This window comes from Mus musculus, chromosome 16, assembly GCF_000001635.26.
Source record: "Mus musculus strain C57BL/6J chromosome 16, GRCm38.p6 C57BL/6J".
Lineage (NCBI taxonomy): Eukaryota > Metazoa > Chordata > Mammalia > Rodentia > Muridae > Mus > Mus musculus.
In genome coordinates this window covers 18,405,266-18,432,756 of record NC_000082.6, presented here as the reverse complement: position 1 = coordinate 18,432,756, position 27,491 = coordinate 18,405,266, and the positions used below count along the sequence as shown (strand labels likewise).

The 27,491-nt window shown below is 48.8% G+C and overlaps 3 protein-coding genes and 1 long non-coding RNA gene across 19 annotated transcripts in view; 1 reads left to right on the top strand and 3 right to left on the bottom strand.

The window, feature by feature from the left end:
- Txnrd2 (thioredoxin reductase 2) overlaps nt 1-6,340 on the bottom strand; it is a 52,657-nt gene extending 46,317 nt beyond the window's left edge. For both annotated transcript variants that reach the window (NM_013711.3, NM_001353143.1), the window contains exons 1-2: nt 6,198-6,340; nt 2,881-2,946 (exon numbers count right to left, since the gene is read on the bottom strand). In NM_013711.3, coding sequence (NP_038739.2) covers nt 2,881-2,946; nt 6,198-6,312 — 181 coding nt within the window. In that variant the 5' untranslated portion in view covers nt 6,313-6,340. The remainder of the gene's footprint in view (nt 1-2,880; nt 2,947-6,197) is intronic.
- On the top strand, nt 6,041-25,875 carry Comt (catechol-O-methyltransferase). 3 transcript variants are annotated; one of them, NM_001111062.1, is made up of 6 exons: nt 6,041-6,401; nt 8,397-8,453; nt 20,800-21,067; nt 21,437-21,630; nt 21,943-22,074; nt 24,717-25,875. In NM_001111062.1, exons 3-6 carry the CDS (start codon nt 20,800-20,802, stop codon nt 24,918-24,920), a joined length of 798 nt encoding a protein of 265 aa, NP_001104532.1. In that variant the 5' UTR covers nt 6,041-6,401; nt 8,397-8,453; the 3' UTR covers nt 24,921-25,875. The 3 variants fall into 3 exon arrangements, with proteins under 3 accessions (NP_001104532.1, NP_031770.2, NP_001104533.1); NM_007744.3 differs by lacking the exon at nt 8,397-8,453; NM_001111063.1 differs by lacking the exons at nt 6,041-6,401; nt 8,397-8,453 and adding an exon at nt 19,263-19,491.
- Gm15764 lies at nt 8,376-19,169 on the bottom strand. Of its 3 annotated transcripts, XR_875942.3 has the most exons (3): nt 15,841-19,169; nt 11,470-11,588; nt 8,376-11,077 (listed from the first exon to the last, which is right to left on the bottom strand). It is a non-coding gene; the product is annotated as a predicted gene 15764 (long non-coding RNA). The 3 variants fall into 3 exon arrangements; XR_003951900.1 differs by having other exon boundaries at nt 11,470-19,169; XR_003951901.1 differs by having other exon boundaries at nt 8,376-11,074; nt 11,470-19,169.
- The window catches only part of Arvcf (armadillo repeat gene deleted in velocardiofacial syndrome), a 58,895-nt gene continuing 57,084 nt past the window's right edge, over nt 25,681-27,491 (bottom strand). For 6 of the 11 annotated variants that reach the window (NM_033474.3, NM_001272029.1, NM_001272028.1 and 3 more), the window contains one exon: nt 25,681-27,150. Coding sequence is in view for 2 of the 11 variants with exons in the window: in XM_011245807.2 (XP_011244109.1) it covers nt 27,124-27,150 (27 nt within the window). In the remaining 9 variants the exon portion in view is untranslated. The remainder of the gene's footprint in view (nt 27,151-27,491) is intronic. The other 5 variants (XR_001781781.1, XR_001781782.1, XM_030248935.1 and 2 more) reach the window with 1 other exon arrangement.

The window sequence follows — 27,491 nt, the reverse complement described above, 5'->3', positions numbered from 1 at the left end:
ATTTTATGTGAGTACACTGTAGCTGTCTTCAGACACACCAGAAGAGGGCATCAGATCTTATTACAGATGGTTGTGAGACACCATGTGGTTGCTGGGATTTGAACTCAGGACCAGTCAGTGCTCCTAACCGCTGAGCCATCTCTCCACCCCCACCTGCTAAGTGGCTTTTGGTTAGATGTCTTAGCATGGCAATAGGAAACAAGCTAGAAATTTACACACTAAAAACTGTAAGTGGGTGGAGTCGGGGATGCTGGGGGAGGGGAGGGGAAACTGCAGCCAGAATGCAATATACGAGAGAAGAATAAAAAACAAAACAATGAGGTGATTGCCTGAAACCAAAGCACTTGAGAGGTGTGGGCGGAAGGACTGAGAATCTGGGGTCAGCCTGAGCTACATAATTGAACTCTGTCTCAAAACAATTTTATTTTTATCTTTATTTGTGGGTTTTTTTAAAAATACAGTCTCTCTATTATGTAGTTTGTAGTTCTGGTTGCCTCTGAACTCACTATGTAGGCTAGATTGGTCTTTAATTCACAAAGATATAGCTGCCTCTGCTTCCCGAGTGCTGGGATTAAAAGTGTGCACTACTACACCTGGCTGTCCTGGAACTTGCTCTGTAGACCAGGCTCCACATCCGGGGACAGAAAAAAAAAAAAAAATATATATATATATATATAATTGTTCTATGTGTATGTGTGTGCACCTCATGGCTAGAAGAGGATACTGAATCCCTTGTGACTAGAGTTACAGAGAGTTGCAAGCTGCCTGACAGGTGCTGGGAACCAAATCCAGGTCCTCTGCAACAGCAGCCAGTGCTTTTCAGCATGGAGCCAGCTTTCCAACATCTTCCAACATCTCAAAAAAGATTCTTGATAAATAAAGAGAAAAAAGGCTGATGAAGCCAGGCAGTGGTGGTGGTGCGCACCTTTAATCCCAGCACTTGGGAGGCAGAGGCAGGAGGATTTCTGAGTTCGAGGCCAGCCTGGTCTATAGAGTGAGTTCTAGGACAGCCAGGGCTACACAGAGAAACCCTGTCTCGAAAAAACCAAAACCAAACCAAACCAAACCAAACCAAAAATCTTAAAAAAAAAAAAAAAAAAAAGGCTGGTGAGATGTTTCAGTGGTTAAGAGCACTGACCGGCCTTCCAGAGGTCATGAGTTCAAATCCCAGCAACCACATGGTGGCTCACAACCATTCCTAATGAGAAACAAAACAAAAAACAAAAAAACTATGGGCCAGAGCAAATGGGGCTGGAGCAAGAGGGGCCTGGAGCAAGTGGGGAGGGGGAAGAAAAATAAATAAAGAGATGGGGGTGGGGGAGAGAACAAGCTACAAAATATTGCTGAGAAAATGGACGGGGAGGAAATCCCCAAAAGAAATACACCATATACCCAGCTGCTCCAGTTTCCCTAGAGAATTCCACGCACGCATTCAAAGCTGGGCATGGGGGCTCACATCTGTAATGTAAGCACCTGGGAAGGCGAGGCAGAAGGATCAGGAGTTCGAGGTCAGACTCGGCTATCGAGCAAGTTCTAGGTCATCCACGTCAGAATCTGTCCCACAGAAACCAAACCAAGGGGAAAGGGAGCTGGGAAGAGTGATGGGCCGAACTGTATTCTTCCTGCTAAAATCCATGTTAGTCATAACCCTCAGTACCAAAGAGTATGAGACAGAGCCGCAGAGACACAAATACACAGCTATATTTGGAGATAAAGTTGAATGAGGTTACAGGGTGGTCCGTCAGCCAACTGACTGGTGTGCTTGCTGTAAGGAGAGATTAGGATTCAGGGAAGTCCCCATGAAGACATGAGAGACACCACCTAAAAGCCAAGGAAAGAAGTCAGAAGGAGCCAAACCTGCTGATTTTTTGACCGTCAGACTGCCGGCATCCAGGACCTAAATCAAAGCCAGGTGGCAGTGGCATGTGCCTTTAGCCCCAGTACTCAGTAGGCAGAGGTAGACAGATCTTTGAGTTTGAGGCCAGTCTGGACTACAAATGAGTTCCAACGCAGTAGGGCTACACCTTGAAACCCGGTCTTGACCCCTCCCCAAAACAAACAAACAAAAAACAATCAAACAAAAGAAACCAAGAACAAAAACCAGAACCTCAGTCACTCTGAGGCTGTAGCTATGCAGCCTATGCGGACTGGTGAGAGGCGCCAGGCCTCCATCCTCACAGATACACCCACCAGTCGGACTACTCGCTTGATTTTTATTGCTTTGCTTGTTTACTTTGAGACAGAATCTCACCATGTCACCCAGGCTGGTCTCAAGCTCCTAGACTCACATGATTCCCCTGCCTCAGCCTCCTAAATAGCTAGTATCACAGATATTTATGATCAGACCCAGTCTCAAAGTTATTCCCTTTAATGTGTACTGGTTTAGTGTCTGTCAATGCTAGCTCATTCAAGTAAAAAACAACAACAACAACAACAACAACAAAAAATCTCAGAAACAAAAACCAAAATATGGGACTAGAGAGATGGCTCAGTGGTTAGGAGAACAGATTCCTCTTACAGAGGTCCTGAGTTCAGTTCCCGGCACTCATGTCAGAAGGCTAAACAACTGCATAATTCCAGCTCCAGGGGATCTGGTGCCCTATTCTAGAGTCTGCAAGTACCTGCACTCACAATCACATTTCCAGCACTGACACAGACACACATAATTTCAAAACAATAAAAATACATTTAGGAAAAACAGATAGGGACGGGGCTCTGCAGGAAAGAGCACACTCGGGATCTGTGTGGATTCCAGATTGGAGGAGACACCTGTTCCTGGAACATTCTGCTCCTGGACACAATGACCCATTCTCTCCTAGGAGACCCCAAGGCTTCGAAGTCCCAGCACACCAGAAGAGACACAAAATACAAGCTACATACCTTCCTTGGCACAAGCTAGGCCACCGGATCCCCCACCGATCACCAAGAGATCAAAGCTCTGCTGCCCTGGTGAGGAAGGGAGGAGAGATAAGAAGGCACCAGACCCAGCACCAGACCCACACCTGACCTTGCTCTCGTACCCTCAGTTCTGTGTGGTACAAAGCACTCAGGGGTGACCACACTGTCCGCACAAATAAGACAACAGAGAGTGCCGAGACTTACTGCTAGGGCGTATGTCCATCTTTGCAAAAAACCCCTCCCCAACTCCCAAAAAGAGTCTCAGAACCCAAGACTTCACTCAATGTCCTCAGCCAGACAGAACAAGAACATTTTCATTTAATCTACATGCTTTTCCGTGGTAAAGGTGACTCTTCACTATAGCAACAAAGAGTATATATATATGTAGTCCCTCCCACACAGTCAAGAGTCTCAGGGTTGTTCTCTGACCTCCACATGTGTGCCAGGACCATGCATGTATGCACCCACACCCATGAACACACTAAATAAATACACGAGCCAAATATAAACATAATACTTTTAAATGGCCACACCTTAAGTAGGCAAGGCTGCAGAGAAAACCCTGGACTCCCATACCCTTCAAGGTCACTGGCCTGCACCCCACCACAGGAACACATAGATGAAAGTCACGGGTTTGCAGCTCCACAGCTGAATCTACCCCAGATTCAAGTCCCGAGAAGGCCTGAACAGTTACAAATTATTTAATGGCTTTGATGTGCTCCTAAAAAAGAAAGGAGGCAAGTTGGCGTGAGGACCAGTTTGGCAGGCTTTGTGTGCTTTGTATGCCAGAGGTGGGAGATCCTGTCTTTACCCTGAAGAAGGATCCTACCTTCCATTGCTGATGCCTGTCCTGTCTGTTGCCCGAGTGGGGCTCCTATTGGGTCATCCTGCTCTGAGGCCCTATACTGTACCCTCTGTCTGTTTGCTACCAAATGACTGGCAGGGCTGGCTTATCGCAGGCCACTTGCTTTCCCACAGTGCACACCCAGGAGCCTCCTCTCTGATAAAAACTTAGAAGGCGGCCACAGTGAGAGTTTCAAGGGTCAGTATGAAGAAGGATGCGAGAAGCCTACTGGGGCCCTCACATCCCAGCCTTCACTCACTGTGCTTAGGCCTGTCCTTCTGCCCACAGCTCATCTCCAGAACATGTCTCTGTTTCAACTCTGCCTCAGGACTCACCGTGCTCCTGTTTCAGTTTCTTTCTATCGTCTGGAACAGGGCAGTAGGAATCTAATCGACATGACAAGGTCTAAATAAAGGGCCTGGCTGCTCTGATAAAGGAAGATGGTCTCCTAATGTGTACCTGCCTGCCAGAGAGGCCAACAGCCTTCTTATCCTAGCTCCAGTTTGGATGATACAACACCCTCTCCCACCCCTCAGCTGGAAAACATGGGTATTCCTGCTTCAAAAGGACAGACGGCAGAGCTGACCTGGACTCACAAGTGAACTCTGGAGTCATATGGCGGGTGGCATCTTCCCTAGACCTCACAACATCCTCACCAAAGCAAAGTCCTGAACCCTTGGGGTGTGAGACACGAGTCCTCCAGTCAGTAGTGGAGGACTCTGCCCAGTGGGAAACAAATCCCAAAGCCACAAGGGCTTCCTAGCAGCTTGAAGGGCCCTAGACTTGTGAGCTCAGTGAAGCTCCTGTCTACAGATTTCAACATACTCTTTGGCTTTTATTTATTTTATGTGCCTGAGTGTTCATTTGCACTTATGTCTGCACTGTGGGCACACAGTGCCAGAGGGCAGTGCCAGAGGGCTGTGCCAGAGGGCAGTGCCAGAGGGCAGATGAGGGCACGGGGTCCCCCTCGGAATGGAGTCATCATGTGGGTGCTGGGAACTGAACTTGGAGCCTCTGGAAGAGCAGTGAGTGCGGAGTCGCTCTTGTCCCTCCTTTACAGACATTTTACTGTTATTATGTAGGGTGACGGTACCAATGACACAGAGTGACGGTACCAATGGCACAGGTACTTTGACTGACTTGGGTTTTTTTTTTTTTTATTCCGAACCCCCCGATTGTTTTTTTTTTTTTAACCTCCACATAAATCACTAAAACTACCTCCACCTAATATACAGCACTAGGAGACCCTGAAGAGCCAGAGACCTGGGAGTTAGCAAAGCTACTGAAAGAGCACCCGTCAATCCCTGAGGTCTGTCCCCTAGGTTCCCACCTCACATGTAGTGACTGCTTCCTGGTACTCTCCCAGGTTAGCTTCTGCCACTGAGCCACAAGGCCTCTGCCAACTTCCACTTGCAGTCGGTCTACCTGCCTTGGCCCTGTAGACCAAGGGCCAGCCATTGTACCTTTCATAGCACTGCCTCTGTGAAGAACCCTGGCCTGCCCTTGCTCCTCTCCCTCTATGCTCGCTCCCTGTGGACAGAATTGAGTTCTGTCACTCACATTCAGGGGGCAGTATTAAGGGTGGTCACCATGAAAAGACATAATGGAGACCACTCATGAAACTGATCATACCACTGGGAAACTCTGGGGGAACTTGGCCTATTGGGGGTAGTGGACCCATGTTGAGAGGTACCCAGTTTCCCCCTTTGAAATTAATTACTATCCTGATTTCAGCAATAACGCTTCCTGGTGCAAACAAGTTGTTTCTTCCCCTTCTCAAGAGCCCTGACAAGCACTGGGGCTTGGTTCCACAAACTTTCTAGTGTCTTCTCACTCCCCAAACACTAGGCAGGTCATGAAGGTGCATTTGGAAGCTGAGGAAGGAAGGGCCAACACCTCAAGGCTAACTCTAGCTGCACTGCCAACTGACCATCACTCAAAAAATCAAAATCAAGCCCAAAACAACAAACCAAGGTAGTTCATGACTGTAACCCCAGAAGGCCACGGTCGGTGGCAACTACCTAAGCAGTCTGTGGCCAGCTTGGCTACATGGGGGTGGGATTACGGACAAAAACAAAAAGAAAAAACTAGAACAATAAAAAGAGTTGCTGCACCTAGGAAGTTGTGTGCCAATGGGGTACCTGTGACCATCAGAGCCCTTGACATCATCCCATCACAGCCCTGACATCAGGGCTACGATTAATATTGGGGACACAAATCCCAGAAGACTGGGCTTGCTGCCACCACAGGAGGGCCTCAGGCAAGGCACCGCCAACGTTTTAGACACCTGGGGAAAAAGCAGCCCTGCTAGAAGCAGGTCCCCTCCTAATCAGAACCCTGGCCTGTGTGGGCACGCCCACGCGGACACGTTCCAGGACAGCCCCGCCACCGCGACCCCCTGTGGACACTCGCACAGGCACCCTCTCCGCGTGCACCGCCCACGACCCCACCCTACCTCCCGCTGCACTCGCCGCGCCCCTTGTCCCGCGTGTCAGAGCCCGTGTCCGCGGCCGGAAGCGCCTGCTGGGTCCACGCAGCGCCGCCACCATCGCCGCCACCATCGCCGCCATGGTCCGGGGACCTCAGGCGGTCAGGGCTGCCCTTCGCACTGCCTGAGCGTCCGCGCCTCGGGGTCAGACCTGTGCGCGGCCTTGACGAGGTGAGTGGTGCCCGCCCGGAGCTCGGACTCGGGATCAGAATCTGCATGCACCGAACTGGGACTAGGGTGAAGGGCCCGTACGTGGGAACTGGTTCTGACCTAGGAGAGCGCAAGCCGGCGCTGGGGAATGGGGACACATGTGAAGGGGGTCTGATCTTGGCTGGGGGGTCGCTGAAGGGAGGCAGGTGACCGAACTTGAGTATCAGTGCTGTGGTGGAAGATATGTCCTTCGGTGGGGCTGTGGAGTTGGGCTTAACCTGGATAGAATGTAGCACATCCAGGGCCTGGCCCATTATAAGAGGGTCCGACTTACTTAGTTGTTGGATTGGGATGCAAACCTTAGGGTCAAAGTTACAGGGCTCAGGGATGGTCAGTAGAGTTGGAAGCTGTTGAACAGGGGTTCTTGAGAGAGGCCTTAGGGTGCCCCCGGGTCACTCCTTGCAAAAGAAGTGCTACCCACCCCCACCCCCCCACTCCCAAAGGGACCCCTTGGAGCTCAGGAGCACTAGGGCAGGAGCACTACGGCAGGCTTTGGGTGTGTGCTAAAAAGAGAAAGTCTTCCAGCCAGGGACTTTTGGGGTCCTTGCTGGCCCTCCAAGCCTTGGGAGAACAGTGGGAGCTGCCACGACTTGTGGGAGCTTGTGGTGGGGTAGGGCCCTAGAGGACATCTTGTCACAGAGAAACAGCATCGCCCTAATAATTGGGACAGATTTTACCTAGGAGCTGTAGGGGACCGGCTGAGTCATCTCCATTTGAGCAGAGGTGACAAGTGGGTGTCTTCTGGGGAACAAAGGAGCACAGAATCCATGAAGGGAAGGGAAGAGAAGGGAAGGGTGCTTTATACAGGCTCTTCGTGGCTTTGCTGCTGGGCTAATTCCCATGATCCCACAGAAGCTACAGAGCTGCAGACACTTTGGGGTCTAAAGTTGCTCTAGGGATGCACCCGTGAGCTGTCAGAGATGAAGCTAAAGTTTATATTTTTAAAAGGAGCTTGGCTAAATGTGGCTAAGCCTCCAGTGTGTGCACCCAGTAGAGGATCCTTTTCCAGGAAGGGAGACGTCCTTCCTATTGAACAGAAGTCCATTTTCTGTTCCATGTGAGGGTCATTCTTAAGAAGACAATAGAAAAGTTGGTGTTAGCCACAAATCAGTCTTTTTTTTTTTTTTTTTTTTTTTTTTTTTGGTTTTTCGGGACAGGGTTTCTCTGTGTAGCCCTGGCTTCTTAGAACTCACTTTGTAGACCGGGCTGACCTTGAACTCAGAAATCTGCCTGCCTCCCAAGTGCTGGGATCAAAGGTGTGAGCCACCACCGACCGGCAACAAATCAGTCTTTGCACATTTCTAGATGCCAGGTGCGAGTGTCTTTAGATGGTTGATGAGGAGCAGCCTGGAGGCTTTACCAAGTTGTCCTCTGAGTGTAGGAGGCAGAAGTGTGTGAGCACACGGTTTCAGGCGTGATCATTTCCTGGAGCAGTGTGTGCACCCAGTAGAGGACTTTCCCTCGTGGCCCTTGTAACCGAGGCAGAAAGCTGTCCCCAGAGTATTTGGTGTGTTGAAATCTGACATTTCTGTCAGATTCTCCCTCAAGCTTTCCCAGATCGTAGTGGGATAGGATAGCCGCATCAAGCACTGTTCCCAGCAGGACCCAAAACCATCAGGCTTTTGTTCCAAAGGTCAAGAAATTAGGAAGGAGAAGAATTGTGAACAGTTTGGAGAGTTGTGGGCAGATATTAAAGCCAGATGTAGCATGTGGATATATTTACACGCAGCTTAAAAGATGAAGCAGTGTGTCAGCACGCACCTGTGGTCCCAGCCCTCAGGCAGAAGCGAGAGAAGCATGGATTTTAGGTCAGTGTGCTACATAGTGATTTTCAGGCCTGCCTGGGTTACAGACCCTGCCTTTGGAGACAGAGAAAAAAAACTAAAAACATCAGCACTGTTTTCTCCTTGCAAATGAAGATGTAAGATGGCCTTCTGATGTCCATATTTTTATTAGGGGATGAGAGAGTCCTACCACAGTGAAACTCAAAGTTACAGACATTCTGGCCCATAAGTAAGTACAAGTTTTATTGTTGCTTTCACTTTTTGAAGATTGTCTAAAACCCCCATCAGCCTCTCCCATGTTGGGATGATGTTCCTAAGCTACCGTGCCTGGCTCTATCTGTGTTTGTGTGTGTGAGTATGGGCGAGCGCCTACCATGATGCACATGTGGAGACCAGAGGACTACTGTGGATGTCTTTTCTCGCCTCCTCGTTGCTTGGAGCAGGCTCTTTTCTCTTGTTTACTTCTCCTTATGCTGTGGTAGCTGGCCCTCAAGCTCCTGGGGTTTTTCTTTCTCTACCTCTCATCTCATAGCACTGGGATTACAAACATGTATTACCATGTTTGGCTTTAAGTGGGTTTGGGGATCAGACCTGGGTGATCTTTCCAGCCCCAGCTGTTTTACCATCATTTGAATGCATTAGGAAAACACTATTCTTTCTCTAGGCAGTTTTAGCTTTACCAGCTGTATTGAAGTTTCTTGACTTTTAGCCAACACAAACTGACCCTGGAATAAGGGACTTTTTCCCCTTTTCCTCTTGAGTTTTTCTGACTTCAGAAGGAAAGAACAAAGGCTGGGGAATGTAGCTTCGTTGGTAGAGTGCTTGCTTGGTATGCATGAGGTCCTGGGCTCTATCACTAGCACTTCATTAAACTAGGCATAGTGGCATATGTCTGTATTTCCAGCACCCAAAAACTAAAGCAAGAGTATGATAAATTCAATGTCAACCTCTTCTCCAGAGCAAGTTTGAGAGTAGTGTGGGCTGCATGAAACCTTATCCCTCACCCCCCCACCTCCAAAATCAACAAAGCATGTAAGAAAACAGGATGAAACAGGTAAGTCATAAATCCTCAAAGATAGTGAAGAAGATCAGAATCTGAAATCGGGGCACGAGGAGGAGCAACGTCATGCTTGAGTTCTCAGCGTCTGGGAGGTAGAAACCGCAGGATCAGGAGTTTAAGGCCAGTCTTGGCTACATAGCAAGTCTAAGCCCAGCCAGGGATACATGAGACCCTGTCTTAATAGAAGAGGAAGGAGAAGAAAAAGGAAACCAAGAATCTAATGAGCTACCGTACTTCTCTGTTGAAACACAGAAAGTTACATCCCTTTCTGATAAACATAAAACAGCATTTTGACTTTTTGTACAGTGCTGTGATTGTACCCTGGGGTATACTAACCTCTGAGCTCCTGAGCACAGCCCAAGATTATTCCTGTTTAAAAAAGATTCTGCCAGGCGTGATGGCGCACGCCTTTAATCCCAGCACTTGGGAGGCAGAGGCAGGCGGATTTCTGAGTTTGAGGCCATCCTGGTCTACAGAGTGAGTTCCAGGACAGCCAGGACTACACAGAGAATCCCTGTCTCAAAAAACAAAACAAAACAAAACAAAACAAAACAAAACAAAACAAAAAAAACAAAAGGAAAGAAAGGAAGAAAGAAAGAAAAAGAAAGAAAGAAAGAAAGAAAGAAAGAAAGAAAGAAAGAAAGAAAGAGAAAAAGAAAAAGATTCTAAGCCCAGCGCGGGTGACATGTTCCTTTGATCCCAGGACTCGGGAGTCAAAGGCAGGCAGATCTCTGAGTTCAAGGCCAGACTGGCCAGAGTAAGTTCCAGAACAGCCAGAAATACACAGAGAAACCCTGTCTCAAAAAAACAAAACAAAACAAAACAAAACCACAAACAAAATTTAGGTCCTAGAGAGATGCATTAGGGTTAAGAGCAAATACTGCTTTTAGAGGTCTGTTTGTTAGGACCTATTTCAAGGGACTCGTGACTCTGTAACTCCAGCTCGAGGAGATTGGACACCCTCCTCTGGTCTCCATGAACACTCACACACAAATAGTCACACAGACATATAAATCAAAATAAAAAAGAATTGTAGCTGGACATACTTTTATTTCCAGCATTCAGGAAGCAAAAGCAGTCAAATCCTTGAGTTTAAGGCAGCCTCAGGAACGTTAGGATGCCTTGACCTTGGTGAGAGCAAGGTACACCCAGATTTATAGAGGATGCCCGCATGGAGGGATGATGGCATATTCTTGGATGCTTCTGAGCCTTCAGAGGTCTTTTAAAATTCCTTATGGACCTCTGAGGCCCATGCTTTACTGGTATGAATAGGCAGGCCATTTCTAAGAAAGCAGAATGCTTTTTGTTGTATTTATTTATTTGTTGTTATTTTGATTGTTCTAGACAGAGTTTCTCTATGTAGCCTTGGCTGCCCTGGAACTCACTCTGTAGATCAGGCTGGCCTCCAATGCAGAGATCCGTCGATGCCTTCCAGTGCTGGGATTAAAGGCATGTAACACCACCCTGCCTTTGCATTTTGGTTTTTGTTTGTTTGTTTTAAGGGACAACATGGAGGTTGTTTTGTTTTGAGTCCGGGTCTCTCCATGTACCTTGATAACTTAGAGCTGTGTAGACCAGGCTTGTGAACTTGCTGAAATTCTCCTGCCTCTGCTTCCAGAATGGTAGGATGACAGATGCTACCATACCTGGCCAGCAAAGTTTTCAAGAGGGCTTTGTAAACATTAGCTCAATAAACTCAAACTTAGTTCCTTGAAGCTCTCTGATTCTGGGTGATGGGTCTCCAACAGGACATTCCAGTCAACAGGCTGCCTGAAGTTTCCAATTGTTTCCTGCTGGAAGAGAACAGACCCAACTGCAGCTCTGTAAATAACTGCTACCATGAAAGGAAGTACTTGGGAAGTTTGTTATTGGGAGGCATCAGACAGTGAGAAAAAGACGAATGTTTCAATTTAGCAAAGTATAATTTACTGAATAGTTATGAGTCATGGATAGTTAAAGAGAACTAGTTTCTTTTTATAACCAATAGATAAAAAAAATAGAACCCTAGAGAACAGTGTGCTGAACGACAGGAGGCAAAGCCTAGCTATCTTTTCATTTTATTCACTTCCATGTCCTTAATTCTTTATTCATTTTAAATTGTTTTTGGTTTTTAGACATTTTTAATTTGGGGGTAGTTTGGACACTATGAAGACCTGGTTGGCTTTGAACTCACAGATCAACTTACCCTCCTCCCAAGTGCTGGGATTGAAGGCTGGGCTACTCTCCAGCCCTTGTTCCTGTAGTTTTATTGTCATATATTGACTTTTGATCTGGACCAGCAGGTTGTTCTTCAGTGTCAGGATGCTGAGGAGGAAAGATCAGAGATAAAGAAGACAGAACAGGTAGCTCAGGAATTATGCATGACCTATCTCTTATACCTAGCAAGTTTATTAAGAAGTACACTATCTTATGTACTTTTGCAGAGGGACATGGGGCAGTCAGTGGGAAGCGACCATACAGTGGGACAAAGTCAGCAGGCCCCTGAGCAAGCAATATTGCCTAGGGAAACACAGGATCTCTCAAGGGTGTCTGAGACCTAAGCACATAGCAGCCTTAGGGCTCAATACAGCAGTCACTCAGCAGGGGGTGCGTGGGTGAGGGAGGTTAGTTTAAAAGTCAAATTCCCAGGAAATAAAACCTTACCTCCTTCCAGTCCCTGACCCCAGGCGCAAGTATAGGCCTTGCCAGCCTGCCTCTGGGCAAGGACATAGAACCAGGTTCCTTTGTCTTTTCATCAGGGCCTCTAAGAAAGCCTTGGATTGGCCTGGCTCTCAACGGATTATACATGGTATATTGATTATGTATATATTTGTGAATACAAACTCTGTGTGTGTGTGTGTGTGTGTGTGTGTGTGTGTGTGTGTTGCTGAGGATGGGACTCAGGACACTGCACATGCTGCACACATGCTTTTTACTGAAGTGTGTTCTCAACTCATATATTTAGATATTGTTAACATGGATCTTACAAAAATAAACTAGGAAATAAAGTTACAAGTTTATCACATGCCAGGATCTGCCACAGATTAGTACAGTACATGAATTCATCATCTCATGACCTCTAGCGGTATTTTTATGATGATAATGATTTTGTGTGTGTGTGTGTGTGTGTGTGTGTGTGTGTGTGTATGTGTGTGTACATGCCTTGGGTGTCATTCTTCAGGAACGAGGTATCTTGATGTTTGAGACAGGGTCCCTTACTGGCCTGGAGCTCTCAGAGTAGGCCCAGCTGACTGCCTAGTCAGAGGATCGTCCTGTGGCTACCTCCCTCTGTGCCTGGCTTTTTACATGGATTCTGGGAAATAAACTCAAGCCCACATGCTTGCATAGCAAGCATTTTGCTAACTGAGCCAGCTCCTGGTACCTTTTTTGGGGGGGGGGGGCTAGGGGGTACAGTCTCTTTATGTTGCCCTGGCTGTCCTGGGCCTTGCTATGGAGACCAAAATAACCTTGAACTCACAGACATCTGCCTGCCTTTGCCTCCTAAGTGCTGGAATTAAAGGTGTGCACTACTACACACATTTTTTTTTAATGTTGAAAGAATATGTTCATTAATTTATTAATTAGATGTGAACTTTTTAGTCATTCTGTACATCTAAACATACTTAGTTAAAAGATAGAGATAGACAGCTTATCTTGCCTGGCAGACAGTTGTGGATTTGGACCCAGCAGAGAAAGAGAAAGAGCAAGGGGGGTGTTGCACATCTGTAACTCCAACACTGAGAAGGTGAAGGCAGGAGGAGGAGAAGGTCATTATTAGCTACTAGAAAATTCAAGAACAACCTAGGCTGAGTAAGTCCTTGTCTCAAAAAAAAAAAAAAAAAAAAAGGAAGGAAGCTGAGACGATGGCCTGGTGTGCACTGTGCTTGGTGTGCACTTGTGGGGACCTGAGTGCAGAATGCAAGAACCCATTAGAATATGGGCAAAATGGCCAGACATGGTGGCAAATGCCTCTAATCCCAGAATTCAGGAAGCAGATGTAGGTGGAGCTCTGTGAGTCTGGGGCCATCCTAGTCTACATAGAGAGTTCTGGGACAGCCAGTCCTACATAGAGAGACCATCTCAAATTACTAAACCAAACAACAGCAAAACAAAATAGTGTTGCTCCAGGGATGGGAGGTCCCTAGGCTGATCTCCAGAGCTCACTGGCCAGCTATCTACAAGCTCCAGACCCTGCTTAAGGGGGGGGGGGGGGTCGAGAGCAATAGGGGAAGCCCATTGTCAGTGTCTGGCTTGCATGCATACAGTCACACCCATGTGCAGGCAACACACATGTGCTTGTCTAGTTTGGTGCTGGGGTGGAGTGCAGGGTTCCAAACAACAGTTAGTTACATGCAGGCCTCATCCCAACCCTCCAATTTGTGTTTTCTTCAGGTGGTTGCTTTGGTGGGTCCCTGAATTCTTAGAACACCTACAAAGGTGAAGGGTCTCAGATCTTAGAGACCACCCAAAGCTGAGCAGCCGGAGAAGTGAGGGCCCTGTCTGGTGGCATAGGCAGGAGTGGAGCTTGGACTTGAAAGGGAGTCTATGAGATGAAGCTGGGTTGCCCAAGGAAAGGTCCGTGCAGTGGAAGGGTGAGGCCAAGGCTGCCACATGGCTCGTTGTCCAGTGTCAGTGCCTGCAGTGTATGCAGGGCTCCAGGCTCCATCCTAGTGTCCTCCCCATAAACCACTCCACTTTATTTTTTTGAGACAGGGTCTCAGTCTGGGGCTCATTGATTCACTAAGGCTGGCCTAACTCCTGGGATGGGCCAGTGTAGTCCCTATCTCCCACCCCCTGCCTCCTGCCAGCCAAGTGCCAGGTTTTTATTGTGTTAGGGATGTGAACTCATATCTGAATGCTTGTGCTAATACAGCTAAGCAACCACCCCCCAGCCCTTCCCCACCACCACAGGCTCTCACTGTAACCAAAGCCGGCTTGGGACTCACTGCATAGCCCAAGTTAGCTTTGCATTGGTAAGCTTCCTGCCTTAGGCTGCCAACTGTTAGGATTACAAACTCTGGTCAAATCATGGTGAACAGCATGGGTGTAGCTGGTGGAGTGCTTGCCTTGCATGCTCTTGAGGTTCTGTCTTTAGCACCAGAAGGGAGGCATTGTCATCTGGGAATGTGGAGCCTGACCACTGTGCTGGAGGCGGCTGAGCTGACCTTACTATTACTTATTACTGGCTCATTAGGCCTAACTACCTATATCCTGGATGGGAGCTCTGTGCTTCTTGGGCATGTTTGTGGCCAGCAGGTGCCAGGTGCTATGTAACCTCTTGTCCTGCCTTGTAGGATCTGTAAGACTTTCATCCCAGCTTACAGAGGAAAGAACTGCTCAGGACCTGTCCTAAGAGCAGGCTTGATTCTTGCCCCAGAGTTGCCCTGTGAGCCTCTCTTCTTAGCCTCTGACTGCTCAGGTGCAAGAACATCATGATCTCAGAGTTAACCTATACGATTGTGCTTTCCAGAACTGGGAGTTGAGGGCACAAGTCAGCGTGTGGAACGCAGTAGACCCTTGGGAAAGCCTATGCCCAGATGTGGCCACAGCAGCAGCCCTGGCACAAAGCCTCTGTACAAAGAAGCTTCAGGGTGCTTGCAGATGTGGCACCCCAGCGCCATTCCTGCTGCTCCTTCTGGAGATGGCAACTGGAGGTGCCCACATGCAATAGGGCATGGGGGTGGCACCTAGAGGTACCAAGGGGCAAGTGGCCGCCACCCGTTTTGTTTTTGTTTTTTTAAAAAAAAAAAAAAAGCTGGGGCTGGAGAGATGGCTCAGAGGTTAAGGGCACTGACTGCTCTTCCAAAGGTCCTGAGTTCAGTTCCCAGAAACCACGTGGTTGCTCTCAACCATCTGTAATAGGATTCGATGCCCTCTTCTGGTGTGTCTGAAGACAGTGATAATGTACTCATATAAATAAAACAAATAAATCTTTTTTTAAAAAGCCAAACAAAAATTTTTGTAGCTCTGGGGCATTTTTGTAGCCCTGGATGGCCTGGAATGCACTATGTAGCCCAGGCTGGCCTCACCCACTCTTTTTTTCTTTTTTTTTTTTTTAATAATTTTATTAGGTATTTTCCTCATTTACACTTCCAATGCTATCCCAAAAGTCCCCCATACCCACCCACCCCCAATCCCCTACCCACCCACTCCCCCTTTTTGGCCTGGCGTTCCCCTGTACTGGGGCATATAAAGTTTGCAAGTCCAGTGGGCCTCTCTTTCCAGTGATGGCCGACTAGGCCATCCTTTGATACATATGCAGCTAGAGTCAAGAGCTCCAGGGTACTGGTTAGTTCATATTGTTGTTCCACCTATAGGGTTGCAGATCCCTTCCTCACCCACTCTTGACCCTCCTTTCTCAATCTCCTGTGTGTTGGAACTCCAGGTGCATACCACCAAGCTGTCTTCACCCTCCCTCTCCTTCCCTCCTTTCCTGGTTTCTCTCTTCCTCCTACCTCCCCCTCTCAGCCAGAGCAGTTCAGAAGCCTTGCTGGGGCCTTGCTGGGGCCTTGCTGGGGCCTTGCCGCCCTCCCCCTCACAGCTACAAGATGAGTCCCTGGTTCCGTCTAGTACCTACCTGGTTCAGTGAACCCAGGAGTCACAGAGGCTGAGGAAGACTGACTCCCCTCCACACACATACCCCGAAAAGCTGTGAACCTTGTGAAGGTTGTTTCCCCCCAACCCCACTCCATGCAGTAGATAGTGGCTCTTTCTTCTTCCACTTAAAGCCGACTCTCCCGTTGTTCTCACAACGCCCCCTTTACTCCCACCCACCTCGAGGCTCTTTCGTGACAAAGCTCATTCTGGCTCAGCTCCCCGCTGCTTGATCTAACCGGAAGTCAGTAGTTCTAACAGTGAGGATTCTAACCTAAACCTGTGTGCGCATGTGTGCACTTGTGTGCATGCAGGCTGTGTCCTAGGAACGTAGAATCTAGGTCACACTTCTCACATCCGAGAACTTGTGTGTTTTCGGACATGCCGGGGTTATGCGCCAAACACACCCTGCTCTGGGTTCAGCAGAAACAGCCTTTGTATCACCAGCAGATGATTAACGTTCTTTCCAGGCTGCTGGCACTTCTGTAAATAACTTTAGGATGAAAACATCAGACTTGGCCATTTGTCAGGCACGAAGGGCGTTCATGGTATTGTGTAATTGTTACCAGAACTTTCTCATCATTCCACGCTGTCACTCTCTAGCCACAAAGTGATTTCCTATCCCCTTCCCTCTGCTCCCATAGCTACTCAGTTTCCAGTCCTGTGCTATTTGCTAGCCTGTGTCTGGATGATTTTGCTTGCAGGCCCATCCTTGCTGGAGCATGGGTCTGTACTTCTCGCCACAGCAACACACACCCCATTGTGGAGCGTCCTGGCTGGCCTAGCTCAAACAAGAGCAGGCAGATATCTGAAGACCTGCTCCCGGTCCTGGCTACACAGCACTGTCACGTGCATAGCCTCTTGTGGGAGCATAAAACTGTTTCCCCCAGTTTTCACCTAGTGTGTCAGGGGTCTAATTTTTTCCCCATATTTTTACTAACTTTATCGTCTTACTTTAAAATAGAAATTAAAAAAAAAAAAAAATCAGGCCTGATAGTGCAGACCTGAGAGCCATTCTCTACGGAGTTGTAAGAAGATAGAGAGTTCAAGGCCAACCTGAGCAACTTAATGACAACTTGTCTCAAAAATACGTGGGTGGCAATGCAGCTCAGTGAAGCCCTGTGTGCTGCCCCTGGTATCTTGCCCCAGAAAAATGTTCTTTCCATTGTGGCTTTGATACACATTTCCTTAGTAACTGTAACTAACAATGCTAAGACTCTTCACAGAAAGGCTTTCCTGACAAAGCTTGTGTTTCCCAGGCTGTCCTTGAACTCACGAGGATGATCTTGGTCTTCTGACCATCCAGCCCTGGATGTCAGGATCATAGGAGCGTTCCGTCATGCTAAACTGGAGTGGGGCTGGAACCGAGGGCTTTCTGAAGGCCAGACAAACACTCTGTCACCTGAGCTGCATCCCAGCCTCTCCCCAGTGCCCTAGTTTTAAAACACTTTATGCATGTTATGTTAGACAGGCATTCGACCACAGAGCTAACACCCAAGCCCTAAAAGCCCTAAATCCTCTTTTCCTTTTTTTTTTTTTAAAGATTTGAAAAAACTTTTTTTTATTATTGATTTTATTGATTGATTTGGGACAGAGTCTAGTATGGCCCAGGCTGCCCTCAAACTCATGATCTTTTTTAGACTCTTAAGTGCTAGAATCTCAGATGTCAAATACTCAACACTATGTTTTAACTTACCACATTGTTTTAATTACTGTAGCTTTGTAGTTAGTTTTAAATAAGGAAGGTAAGTTCTTCACCTCTGTTTCAAGATTAATTTGGTTATTTGTGCTCCCTAGAGATTGGATAAAACTTAGCATGGATTTCTCTACTGGGTAGTGCTGAGAATCTTAACAGCATAGTATCAACAATGTTATCAATAGCAAGTCTTCCATTCTGCCTCGGTTACTGACATCTTCATTTTTATACTCTCTTGATCAACTAAGATCAACTAAATGTGAGATCTGCAGAGCCCAGCCCCTGCCTAGAACTCCTAAAGAGTTGATTCCAGGAGCCTGCAGAATAGGGCTCAGAGCTGTGGAGCTACCCCAGCACTGCTTCCATTTCCTCACTTACACGATCTTTTCTGAGCTTTGGGAAACAGGCTGCAGTGTGGCCCGTCAGCCTCAGTATTGAGCTTACTGTGTGCATTACCACAAATGGCTTTTCCTCTGTAAAAACCCTAGGAAGTAATGACTGCTTGAGTTTGGCAGTTGCCCCTTAGTTGCTCCATTTCCCATGGCCAGGTGGGCATGGCTCCACCCACTCCTCACAGTGCACAAAGCAGAGGAGGGCAGTTTTCAACTGAGCCTTGCACTCTGGGGATCCCCCCCAAGGAAGATGAGTCTTTTGGAAGGCAATTGGGGCTGTATTAGGGTTCTCTAGAGGAACAAAACTGATAAAATATCTATATATTAAATATTGTGTAGATAGATATAGGTTTTTCAAGACAGGGTTCCTCTGTGTAGCTCTGGCTCTCCTAGAACTCATTTTGTAGGTTAGGCTGACCTTGAACTCAGAGTTACACCTGCCTCTGCCTCATGAGGATTAAAGGATTAAAGGTGTGTAACACCACTGCCAGGTTTAAATATGTGTGTGTGTGTGTACATGCATGTATACATACATATATACATACATACATACATACATACATACATACATACATACTTAGGCTGACCTCAAACTGTTAATTATACTGTCAATGTTGTGTAAGCTTCTAAGCTACCTCTCTAGCTGAATTTTGGATGGATGGATGGATGGATGGATGGATGGATGGATGGATAGACAGTATAGCTCATTGACTCACATCCAATGCTACTTCTAGTATAATAATGGATAGTATAAACTAAGACACCCAAGCACGTGTTAGGAAAACTGAGCCACAGAATGGAGGAAAATGAGGCCGGCGTCAGATAGTCCCGAAATGCCCATAATCCCAGTCCGCAGCCTTTCAGGCAGACTCTGGCGCCTGTTTCCACTTTGCTGCACCCACTCTTGGCCTTCTCTGGTAAGCTGCACAGTAGCCACAGGGACCATTGTCCCCCTGGATAGTTTCCTGTAGGTTTACATGTGTGCTCTGTAACTGACTGCTGGTGTGTGATAGTGGGAAGCAATGGACTGAGCAAAGCAACTCTCTCCTGCTTCTCCCAAGTACACATGACATCAGGGCCCCTGATTGGAGCGATACCCACACTCTCTGAGACTGGGAATGTGCTGGAATATTTGGACCTTGGTCATTTCTAGGTCAGTTTCTGTCAAAAATTGGCCAAAAGACAAGTTGAGTTCCTCAGAATTTCATACAGTTTCCATGTCTGCTCAGCTCAATAAGAGGTGGAGTCCAGGCCCTTCCTAGAACCGATCATGAGGGTAAGAGCTGGATGTGAGATGGCTTGACTGACGGAAGCCCATGGGTATATAAAGGCTCAGGCCCAGTGTGCATGCAGAGTGACCACATGAGCACTCTGCCTTTTGGAAATAGGTGACATGAGTGTGTGGGCTGTAGAGCCTCAGCTTTGAGGTCCCTCTCTTGAGACTATCCTGAAGCAGCCCTCACACCTAGGGCTTGGACCTGCCTCCTCTAAAGACTCTTCCACAAGCCTTCCCAACCTAGATCAGCACTCTACCCTGGAAGGAACTGTAAGTGGCCACAGTCGTGGGTGGAAGCTTCCCTAGTTCCTCTTTCTTGTGTCTTTTTAGGTTCTCGCAAGCCTTTGCTGTGAACTTAGTGAACCCAGTGTCAGCTGTGGGGACGCTGGTGAACTGCATCTATTAGATCCTGGGCTATGCTCCCCAGCTCTTGCTTACCAGAAGGAGTGTGTGTGTGTGTGTGTGTGAGCATAGTCACTCACACTTACCGTGTACTGGGGACAGAACTCAGGCCCTTCTGTGTGCTAAACACTACACTACTGAGCTCACCCAGCCCTGTGGTTTTAGATCTGCAATCTGAAGCTATTCCTTACTTCAATGGGGAGAGATCCCAGTGTCTCACTTAGTTCCTCTGTGAGTCTTCAGCCAAGTCTGGTAAATCAGTCAGTGCAAGGCTTAGTGGCAAGAGGAGAGCTCACGTTTTATTAAATTTGCACAGCCCTGGAGATCTACACAAGGAGATGTGCCCCAGCGAAATGACCAAATGATTATAGGCATGGTAGTACATGCCTATATATAATCCCAGCCCTCAGGAAGATTAGGAGTTCAAGACTAGCCTGGGCTGTATAGCCTGGCTGAAGAAAGCGGGTTGATCAGTAGAGGTTAGTGGTGGAGTGCTTACCTTGTACACATAAAGTGCCATCCACAACCAAAAGAAAATAAAGTACACAGGGCCACAGCTTTCCTGCTTTCTGAGGCAAAGAATGATAATTTTATAGGGGAAAAAGGACATAGATCTCTGGATGAGGCTGGTGAATTCTAGAGATGTTGCTTGGTAATCAATGCGGGTTGTGAAGCCAGCTAGGAAATGAGGGTCACTCCAAAGAGATTATTTATTCAGGTCCCCAGCCCCATTAACAGTCTCTGCTTGACGAAGGCTATTTTTCCATCTTGGTACTAGAGAACTCTCACCCCAAGAAATCTTCACATTCTGCCACTTGTAGGAGCAAACAGGTCACATGGCCCATCCTGTACCCACAGTTCCTCTTTCTGCTAGAAACAGTCGGAATGCTGGTTCAGTGCAAAATGACACTGCCTTCCTGGAGAAAATACTCAGGGCTTGGGACCATGCCTCACGGTCCTCTACACGGGACTCCAGGAGGCACAAATGTGCCTGCTCTGCAGCCACAGGCCAGTGAGCAGGGTGGCTTCACCCAGCGAGGCACTGACCCATCTTCATGTAGTCTCTGAACCTTGGACCTCCTTGGCACAAGGGACCAATTAAGCGAGCCAAGAACAAGTGGGTAGGCAGGAAGGGCACATGACACACAGCCTGTCTACCCTGCCCCCGCCCTGCAGATGCTGTTGGCTGCTGTCTCATTGGGTCTCCTGTTGCTGGCCTTCCTCCTGCTCCTGCGACACCTAGGCTGGGGCTTGGTGGCTATTGGTTGGTTTGAGTTCGTGCAGCAGCCGGTCCACAACCTGCTCATGGGTGGCACAAAGGAGCAGCGCATCCTGCGCCATGTGCAGCAACACGCAAAGCCTGGAGACCCCCAGAGCGTCCTGGAGGCCATTGATACCTACTGCTCAGAGAAGGAGTGGGCCATGAACGTGGGTGACGCAAAAGGTACATGGCCCAGCAGCATGCAAGTGACGGGGAAACTGAAGTGGGTATGGCAGCGCTTATAGGAGAGCCTGTTAGAGGGAGAGCGAATCATGGGTCATGCTTCTGTCTAGCCCCTGTGGAGACCGAATCATTTACACTGGAAAAGGCCAGGTAGGTGGGTGAGAGGGGTCCCTGTGTGTGAAAGTCCAGTGAACTCTCCAAGGGTGTATGCAGCAGGGTCCTCTGGGCTATCAGAAGGCAAAGGGCCTTTCTCAGCAGGTCAGGAGCATGAGAGGAATGTGTGTTGCTGGTCCGGAGAGGAGTAAGGCCAGAGTTGGGGATGGGTTTCCCTCCCTCTACCTGTACTTACGCCCTACTCACCACCCTCAGGCCAAATCATGGATGCAGTGATTCGGGAGTACAGGCCCTCGCTGGTGCTGGAGCTAGGAGCTTATTGTGGCTACTCAGCCGTGCGAATGGCCCGCCTGCTGCCACCTGGAGCCAGGCTTCTCACCATGGAGATTAACCCTGACTACGCTGCCATCACCCAGCAAATGCTGGACTTCGCAGGCCTACAGGACAAAGTAGGGCCCAGTGTGGCAGCTGAGGGGTGAAGAGGGGGAGAGCTGGGCAGGCAGTGGGGGAGGGTGATGAGATCCTTGGCCAGCCACTAAGCACCTGCCGTATCTAACACTGGAGTCAAGGAAGCAACCCCAGCAAGTTAGGCACATGGTCTTACTGGCCTATCCTGTAGAGCAAGCAACAGCCAGGACTGCCAGGGAAACTCAATGCAGATTCCTCTCCAAAGCCCCAAAGAGATGTAGACACAGGTGGGGGGGTCCAGGCAAGCTCCTGCATGTCACAGTGGGCACAGTTCTGACAGAGCATTGTTCCAGGTTTCCATCCTCATCGGGGCATCCCAGGACCTTATCCCCCAGCTGAAGAAGAAGTACGATGTGGACACATTAGACATGGTCTTTCTTGACCACTGGAAAGACCGCTACCTTCCAGACACACTTCTCCTGGAGGTGAGCTGAACTACTGCTGCTCAGCACGATGGCCTCTGTGCGGTTACTGCTGGGGTCACTGAGCCTTGACCTCTTGAACAGCCCAAGGGCATAGGTGGGCCCAGGGACAGTCTGAGTTCTGTGGGTTGCAGAGGCCCTGTGGTGGGTGGAGATGAAAGGAAGAGGTAGGAATGCCAAGCCAGGGACTCCCTGCACTGCAAGCAGGGTACTGTAGGGAGTGGGGCAGGTACCAGAGACCAGAACACTTGGGCCTGAAGGACCCAGAACTGAGTACCCAAGGGAGCAGAACTGGGTGTCAAATGGGTCTGACTGGGGGTCAACTGGGGCTACCCACGGGGATGGCAAGCATGTCTACGCTCCCTAAGCCTTTTCAGCCCTCAGCACTGCCCAGCCACTTTCCCCTAGCAGGACCCCAGCTCTGACTGGGGAAGCCATCCCTACTCCCAAGTGACTAGAGTATAAGGGGACATTACCTTGTCCTGCTCTGGTGGCCTGCAAAGAGACATGGAATGGCTCCTTGGCCCTCACTTGGTCTCCTCACAGCCTTTCACAGCCAATGGGGCTGTCCATGTGGTATTTACCAGCCAGCTGTCTCAAGAGCTGTATACCCTGTCATATACAGTGGAGTCCCGAATGTGGGAGGATCAGGCAGTAAGCCCAGGGGCAGGACAGGGCCACTGTGGCTTGGGCAGGATTCAGATGGCTCTGGTGCGTGTAAGAACACAGACAAAGGAAAATTCAGGCATGGGCTCACTAGGGTCAGAGGCAGGGATAGCCCAGGGCAGGCAAAAAGGAGACCAGCAGGCCCGGTCAACCATGGGAAGCTGCCTCAGACAGGGTCCTGTCCCTGGCAGACACTGAACACGATGTTACCTACTGAGAACAGAGAAAGGCAGCTGAGCAGTCAGGCTCTACCTATACAGGAGAGTCAAGCACAGTGCAGGGAGTTGGGCTTCTGCACTTTCTGTGTGTGATCATTGAAGAGGCCTGCCTTTAGAAAAGACGGAAATACTGCTGTTCAGTAACTAGGAAACTAACGGTTTTCAGTGCTGCTGCTTAAAGCTGGCAATTAGCTCCAGAAGAGAGGCATACATTGGAAATGGGCACACTCATTTTTTTTTTCAATGTATGATTGTAGGGAATTGAACCCAAAGGAAGAACCTTTAAGAATAGAGATCATAAACTAAAACTACTTGTACCCAGGCTTACTGCTGCACACGGACAATCTCAGTACTTGAAGGCAGGAGGATCATCTGCTGGAGGCCAGCCTAGGTTACACAATAAGATATTGTCTCACAAAGCAAGCATCTTGTCTTACCTATAGCATTCAGTACTCTATCTCCTTAGCATAGAAGCCCCAGCACTCAGACACAGATGCAGTCTTACCTGGAATTCCCTGGGTGGCCTGAGAATTCTTTCAGGAGGCTCTTGGTACCTGAATACTGTCACCAGACAAGGCATGTTTCCTGAAGGGCAGCATGGGTGCCTAGCACCACCAAAGTGCATACCTTCCTGTCATGAAATCGGAAGTTTTCTGTCTCAGTGTCTGACTGACAGTCAACATGTAACTCTTGATGTTTCCATGTCCCTGGCTAAGCCTCAGCACCTCATGCTCATCTTGACCCTTTCCCACTCTAACTGCAGGGTCCCCTTCTGGACTGGGCAGGGTCCTATTCATAGCGAGACACTTGGATGTTGTGGCGGGAGACTATCCCGAGCTTACTGACCAGCCTCAGGGTCCCTCAGCCCTCTCATAGTCCACACCCCACCCCCACCCACTAGGGCCAGCTGGAGCCCTGGTCAACTGTAAGAGCACAGCACTGGTGTGTGAGGACCCAGAGCCCTCTGCTTTCTCTCTGGGACAGCAGCATGATGGGATGTTTTTATTTGTGTGTGTGCCTGCTAGCAGTGCTCTTCCCACTGAGACACACTTCAGCCAAGGGCTACTTACTGGATTTTACTTTCCATTTTGGGTTGCTTCCAGTATGTTTGAAGACAAGTGCCTTACATGTCTTACATAGTCCGGGTAGCCTGGAACCAATGAATCTGCCTCAGCCTCCCGACCGCTGAGATTACAGACGTGACCCCATCAGACAGAACTGCTGTTATTATCTTTTGTTTCATGATTATGTTAAAAACAACCCCCTAAGCCTCCTGGGCAAACAGATATTCAAGTGTCCTGTTTCCTGGCTCTCCCTACCCCTGCCCCCTCCCACCCCTTTCTTGGCAGGTACTTCAGTTATTTGTATGCTATCAGCTGATATACTTCCCAGAGAGGATAGACAAGCATCCTACATGGGATTCTCACAATCACAAGTTCTAGACCCACTGCTCCAAGGGCCCAGGAACGACTCCCTCCTGCTCAGAGCCTAGCACCTAGTGTCTTCCCTGGCCCAAAAAAAGTCCAGAGCAGATCCTCAAGGGCAGGGTTGTTGGTGAGGATGCCATATTCTTGGCATAGAGTGTTGGAGGGAAACTGGCGAACCTCCAAACCTTCACTGTGTGGCCTACATGCTCCTCTAGGGCTGGGGATGGATTCGAGGAAGAATAGGAGTTGGAAGTGGTTCCATGGGAGAGCAGCTGCCCATGGATTGCACTGTGCTTGCCAAGCATTCCTGACCCTCCCTGTCTGTCCCCTGCAGGAATGTGGCCTGCTGCGCAAGGGGACGGTGCTCCTAGCTGACAATGTCATTGTCCCGGGAACCCCTGACTTCCTGGCGTATGTGAGGGGGAGCAGCAGCTTCGAGTGCACACACTACAGCTCATACCTGGAGTACATGAAAGTGGTGGACGGCTTGGAGAAGGCAGTCTACCAGGGTCCAGGCAGCAGCCCCGTGAAGTCCTGACCACTCAGCCTGATGAGCTTCCGTCCCAGCTCCCTTCTGCACGATGACACACACTCACTCTGACCCCCTCTATGCTTCTGGGGCCTTTCCTCAGGGCCTGTGGCTCCAGATTGTCATACACTGGCACATTAAAGGTAGTGAGCTCACCATGCAAACCACTACAATACCCCTGGAAAACACCTGTGCATCAAAGGCTGCATTGAGGCCAGAGATGCAGTAGATCACAGTGCGTGCCTGGCACGCAAAACCCCTCACGGTGAATCCTCTGCACCCAAGAACAAAAAGGGAGATTTAAAAAAAAAAAAAAAGGGGGACTGGTGAGATGGCTCAGTGGGTAAGAGCACCCGACTGCTCTTCTGAAGGTCCAGAGTTCAAATCCCAGCAACCACATGGTGGCTCACAACCATCCGTAACAAGATCTGATGCCCTCTTCTGGTGTGTCTGAAGACAGCTACAGTGTATTTACATATAATAAATAAATAAATCTTTTAAAAAAAAAAAAAAAAAAAAAAAAAAAAAAAAAAAAAAAAAAAAAAAAAAAATCAAAGCAGGTGTCATCCTGATGGCCTCACTAACTGGAAGAGGAGATTTTTTACAAAGTTTCAGTGTGGGATCCCTAGGCACTGCCATCACTCAGCAAGAAGTCAGGAAACTGAACATATCCAGATACCATTCGGCTGTCACCAATGGCAGCAACGACTCAGACGGTACTGTCACCAGCAACTCATACCACATTTCATCTTAAGAATGAGTCACAAACTTTTCAGGTATGATGGCGCATGCCTTTAATCCCAGAATCCAGGAGGCAGAGGCAGATGGATCTGAGTTCTGTGCCAGCCTGGTCTACACAGTGAGTTCCAGGACAGCCAGGGCTACATAGAAATACTTTGAAAAAAAAAGTCATAATCTCTTTTATATTATAAAAGAAATTAAAGATCTAAATATTTGGATATAAGAAATTCACTGAGTTATTCTTTTCAGCTACCACACTGCTCTTACTTGGCGCAGAACAGCCTTTGTACTCATCTCTGACTAAACAGGCATGGGGCCACGCTGTCCCCGATGTCTCTGGGATAAACAGTCTCTCCAGTTCACACCATTGAGGCATGTCTGCCAGGCACCCAGATTCTGAGGAAGTGCCAACCCAAGCTTAAGAGTCACCCTAGCCCCCATCTCTTTCAAGAGGCTCCTCAAGGCCTCAGTAGGGGCCCATTTCCTAGACTAGAAACAAAGGTCAGCTCCATCTTGTCTGCTCCCACATATGCCCATATTGGTCAGCCGGCACACAGGAGCCAGGAGTGACAGCAGTGGGACGTGCCTGAGGCCAGGGGCAGAGCACAACCCCCATACCCCTTCCACCCCCTCCCTGCAATGGGACTTGAGGGAACTGTATCTTCACCAGGGGGCAGTGGTGGCTCAGCTAGCACAGGACTGTGCCCTCTCCTGGTGAGCCAAGGCAGAAGACAGGCAGTTCTTTGCTGCTTTTTTAATCTTTAAATTTTCTTACAAAAATTTCAATTTTTGTTGATAGTCTTATTTTGGTTTCATTTTTAATGCATTTTGTCAGTTTTCTTCATTTTAAAGTCACAAACAGCAGGCACTGAACAGCAGTTCCCCCCACTGCTGCCGGCAGTCAGGCCCCGAGGTTACTTGAGGTTCTAGGCAGATGCAACAGCCAGGGTGGCCCCAGCCACAGGCAGCTTAGGAGGAGTATGCTGCAGAGGGAAGGTGTTCCAGGAATCCAAGGATGGGGGTGCTGGTGACAAGCACAGCTTGCCACTACCCCCAATCTGGCTGCCTCCTAAACTTCCCTGTCTGGACTCTTTTAGAGCAGCCCTCCCTGTGGTCAGCCTACATGCAGTGTAGTACTCCAGCCACCCTTGGGAGCCCAAGTTCTTTTCCAAGGCCCCCTACTTGTCCCATTGCCTGCTCCAGGACCTCCAATCCAGGCTTGTATTTGCTCCTCTGTGGCTGTGCATGGGGACCTCCCCCCAGCCTCCTCTCCTACCACACAGCACCATGTCAGTAAACAGCTAACTCAGACCTGGAGAGTTAGAGCAGAAGAGTAGAGAAGAGGGTAGGGTAAGGTAGGACAAGAGGCTTGGCCACCCTGCCACAGCAGGGTGGGGCTCCTGGCTCCAAGACTGGTTCTGCTCAAGATGGCGGGCCCTCTGGCCCTCTTCCAGCTACCTCGATGCGATCCCTAAGAACAAACAGCTGGGCCAGGGCCCTGCAAAGGAAGGCAAAGACAGATGTTTAGTCGGGAGCCCAGATAGATAAGAGGCAGCAAAGTGTAGCAAGGTGACTTGGGACCTCCATACAGGGAGCTGCCTTGATAGGCCATACAGAAGCAGTAGCTGTGGAGTGAGGGATGGGCCATACCAAGACCCTTGACACCAGAACCAGTCCTGTCTTGCGGGTCCTCACAGGGCCCTGTGCTGGGGGTATTTGAGGAAATAGGGGGCCTGTTTCCCCAGGACCCTGATCTCCAGAGACCGGAACAGGGCTGTTGTCAAGTCCTGCCAGAGATCACATAGGGAGCTCAGTCATGCAGCAAGCAGAGATGAACAC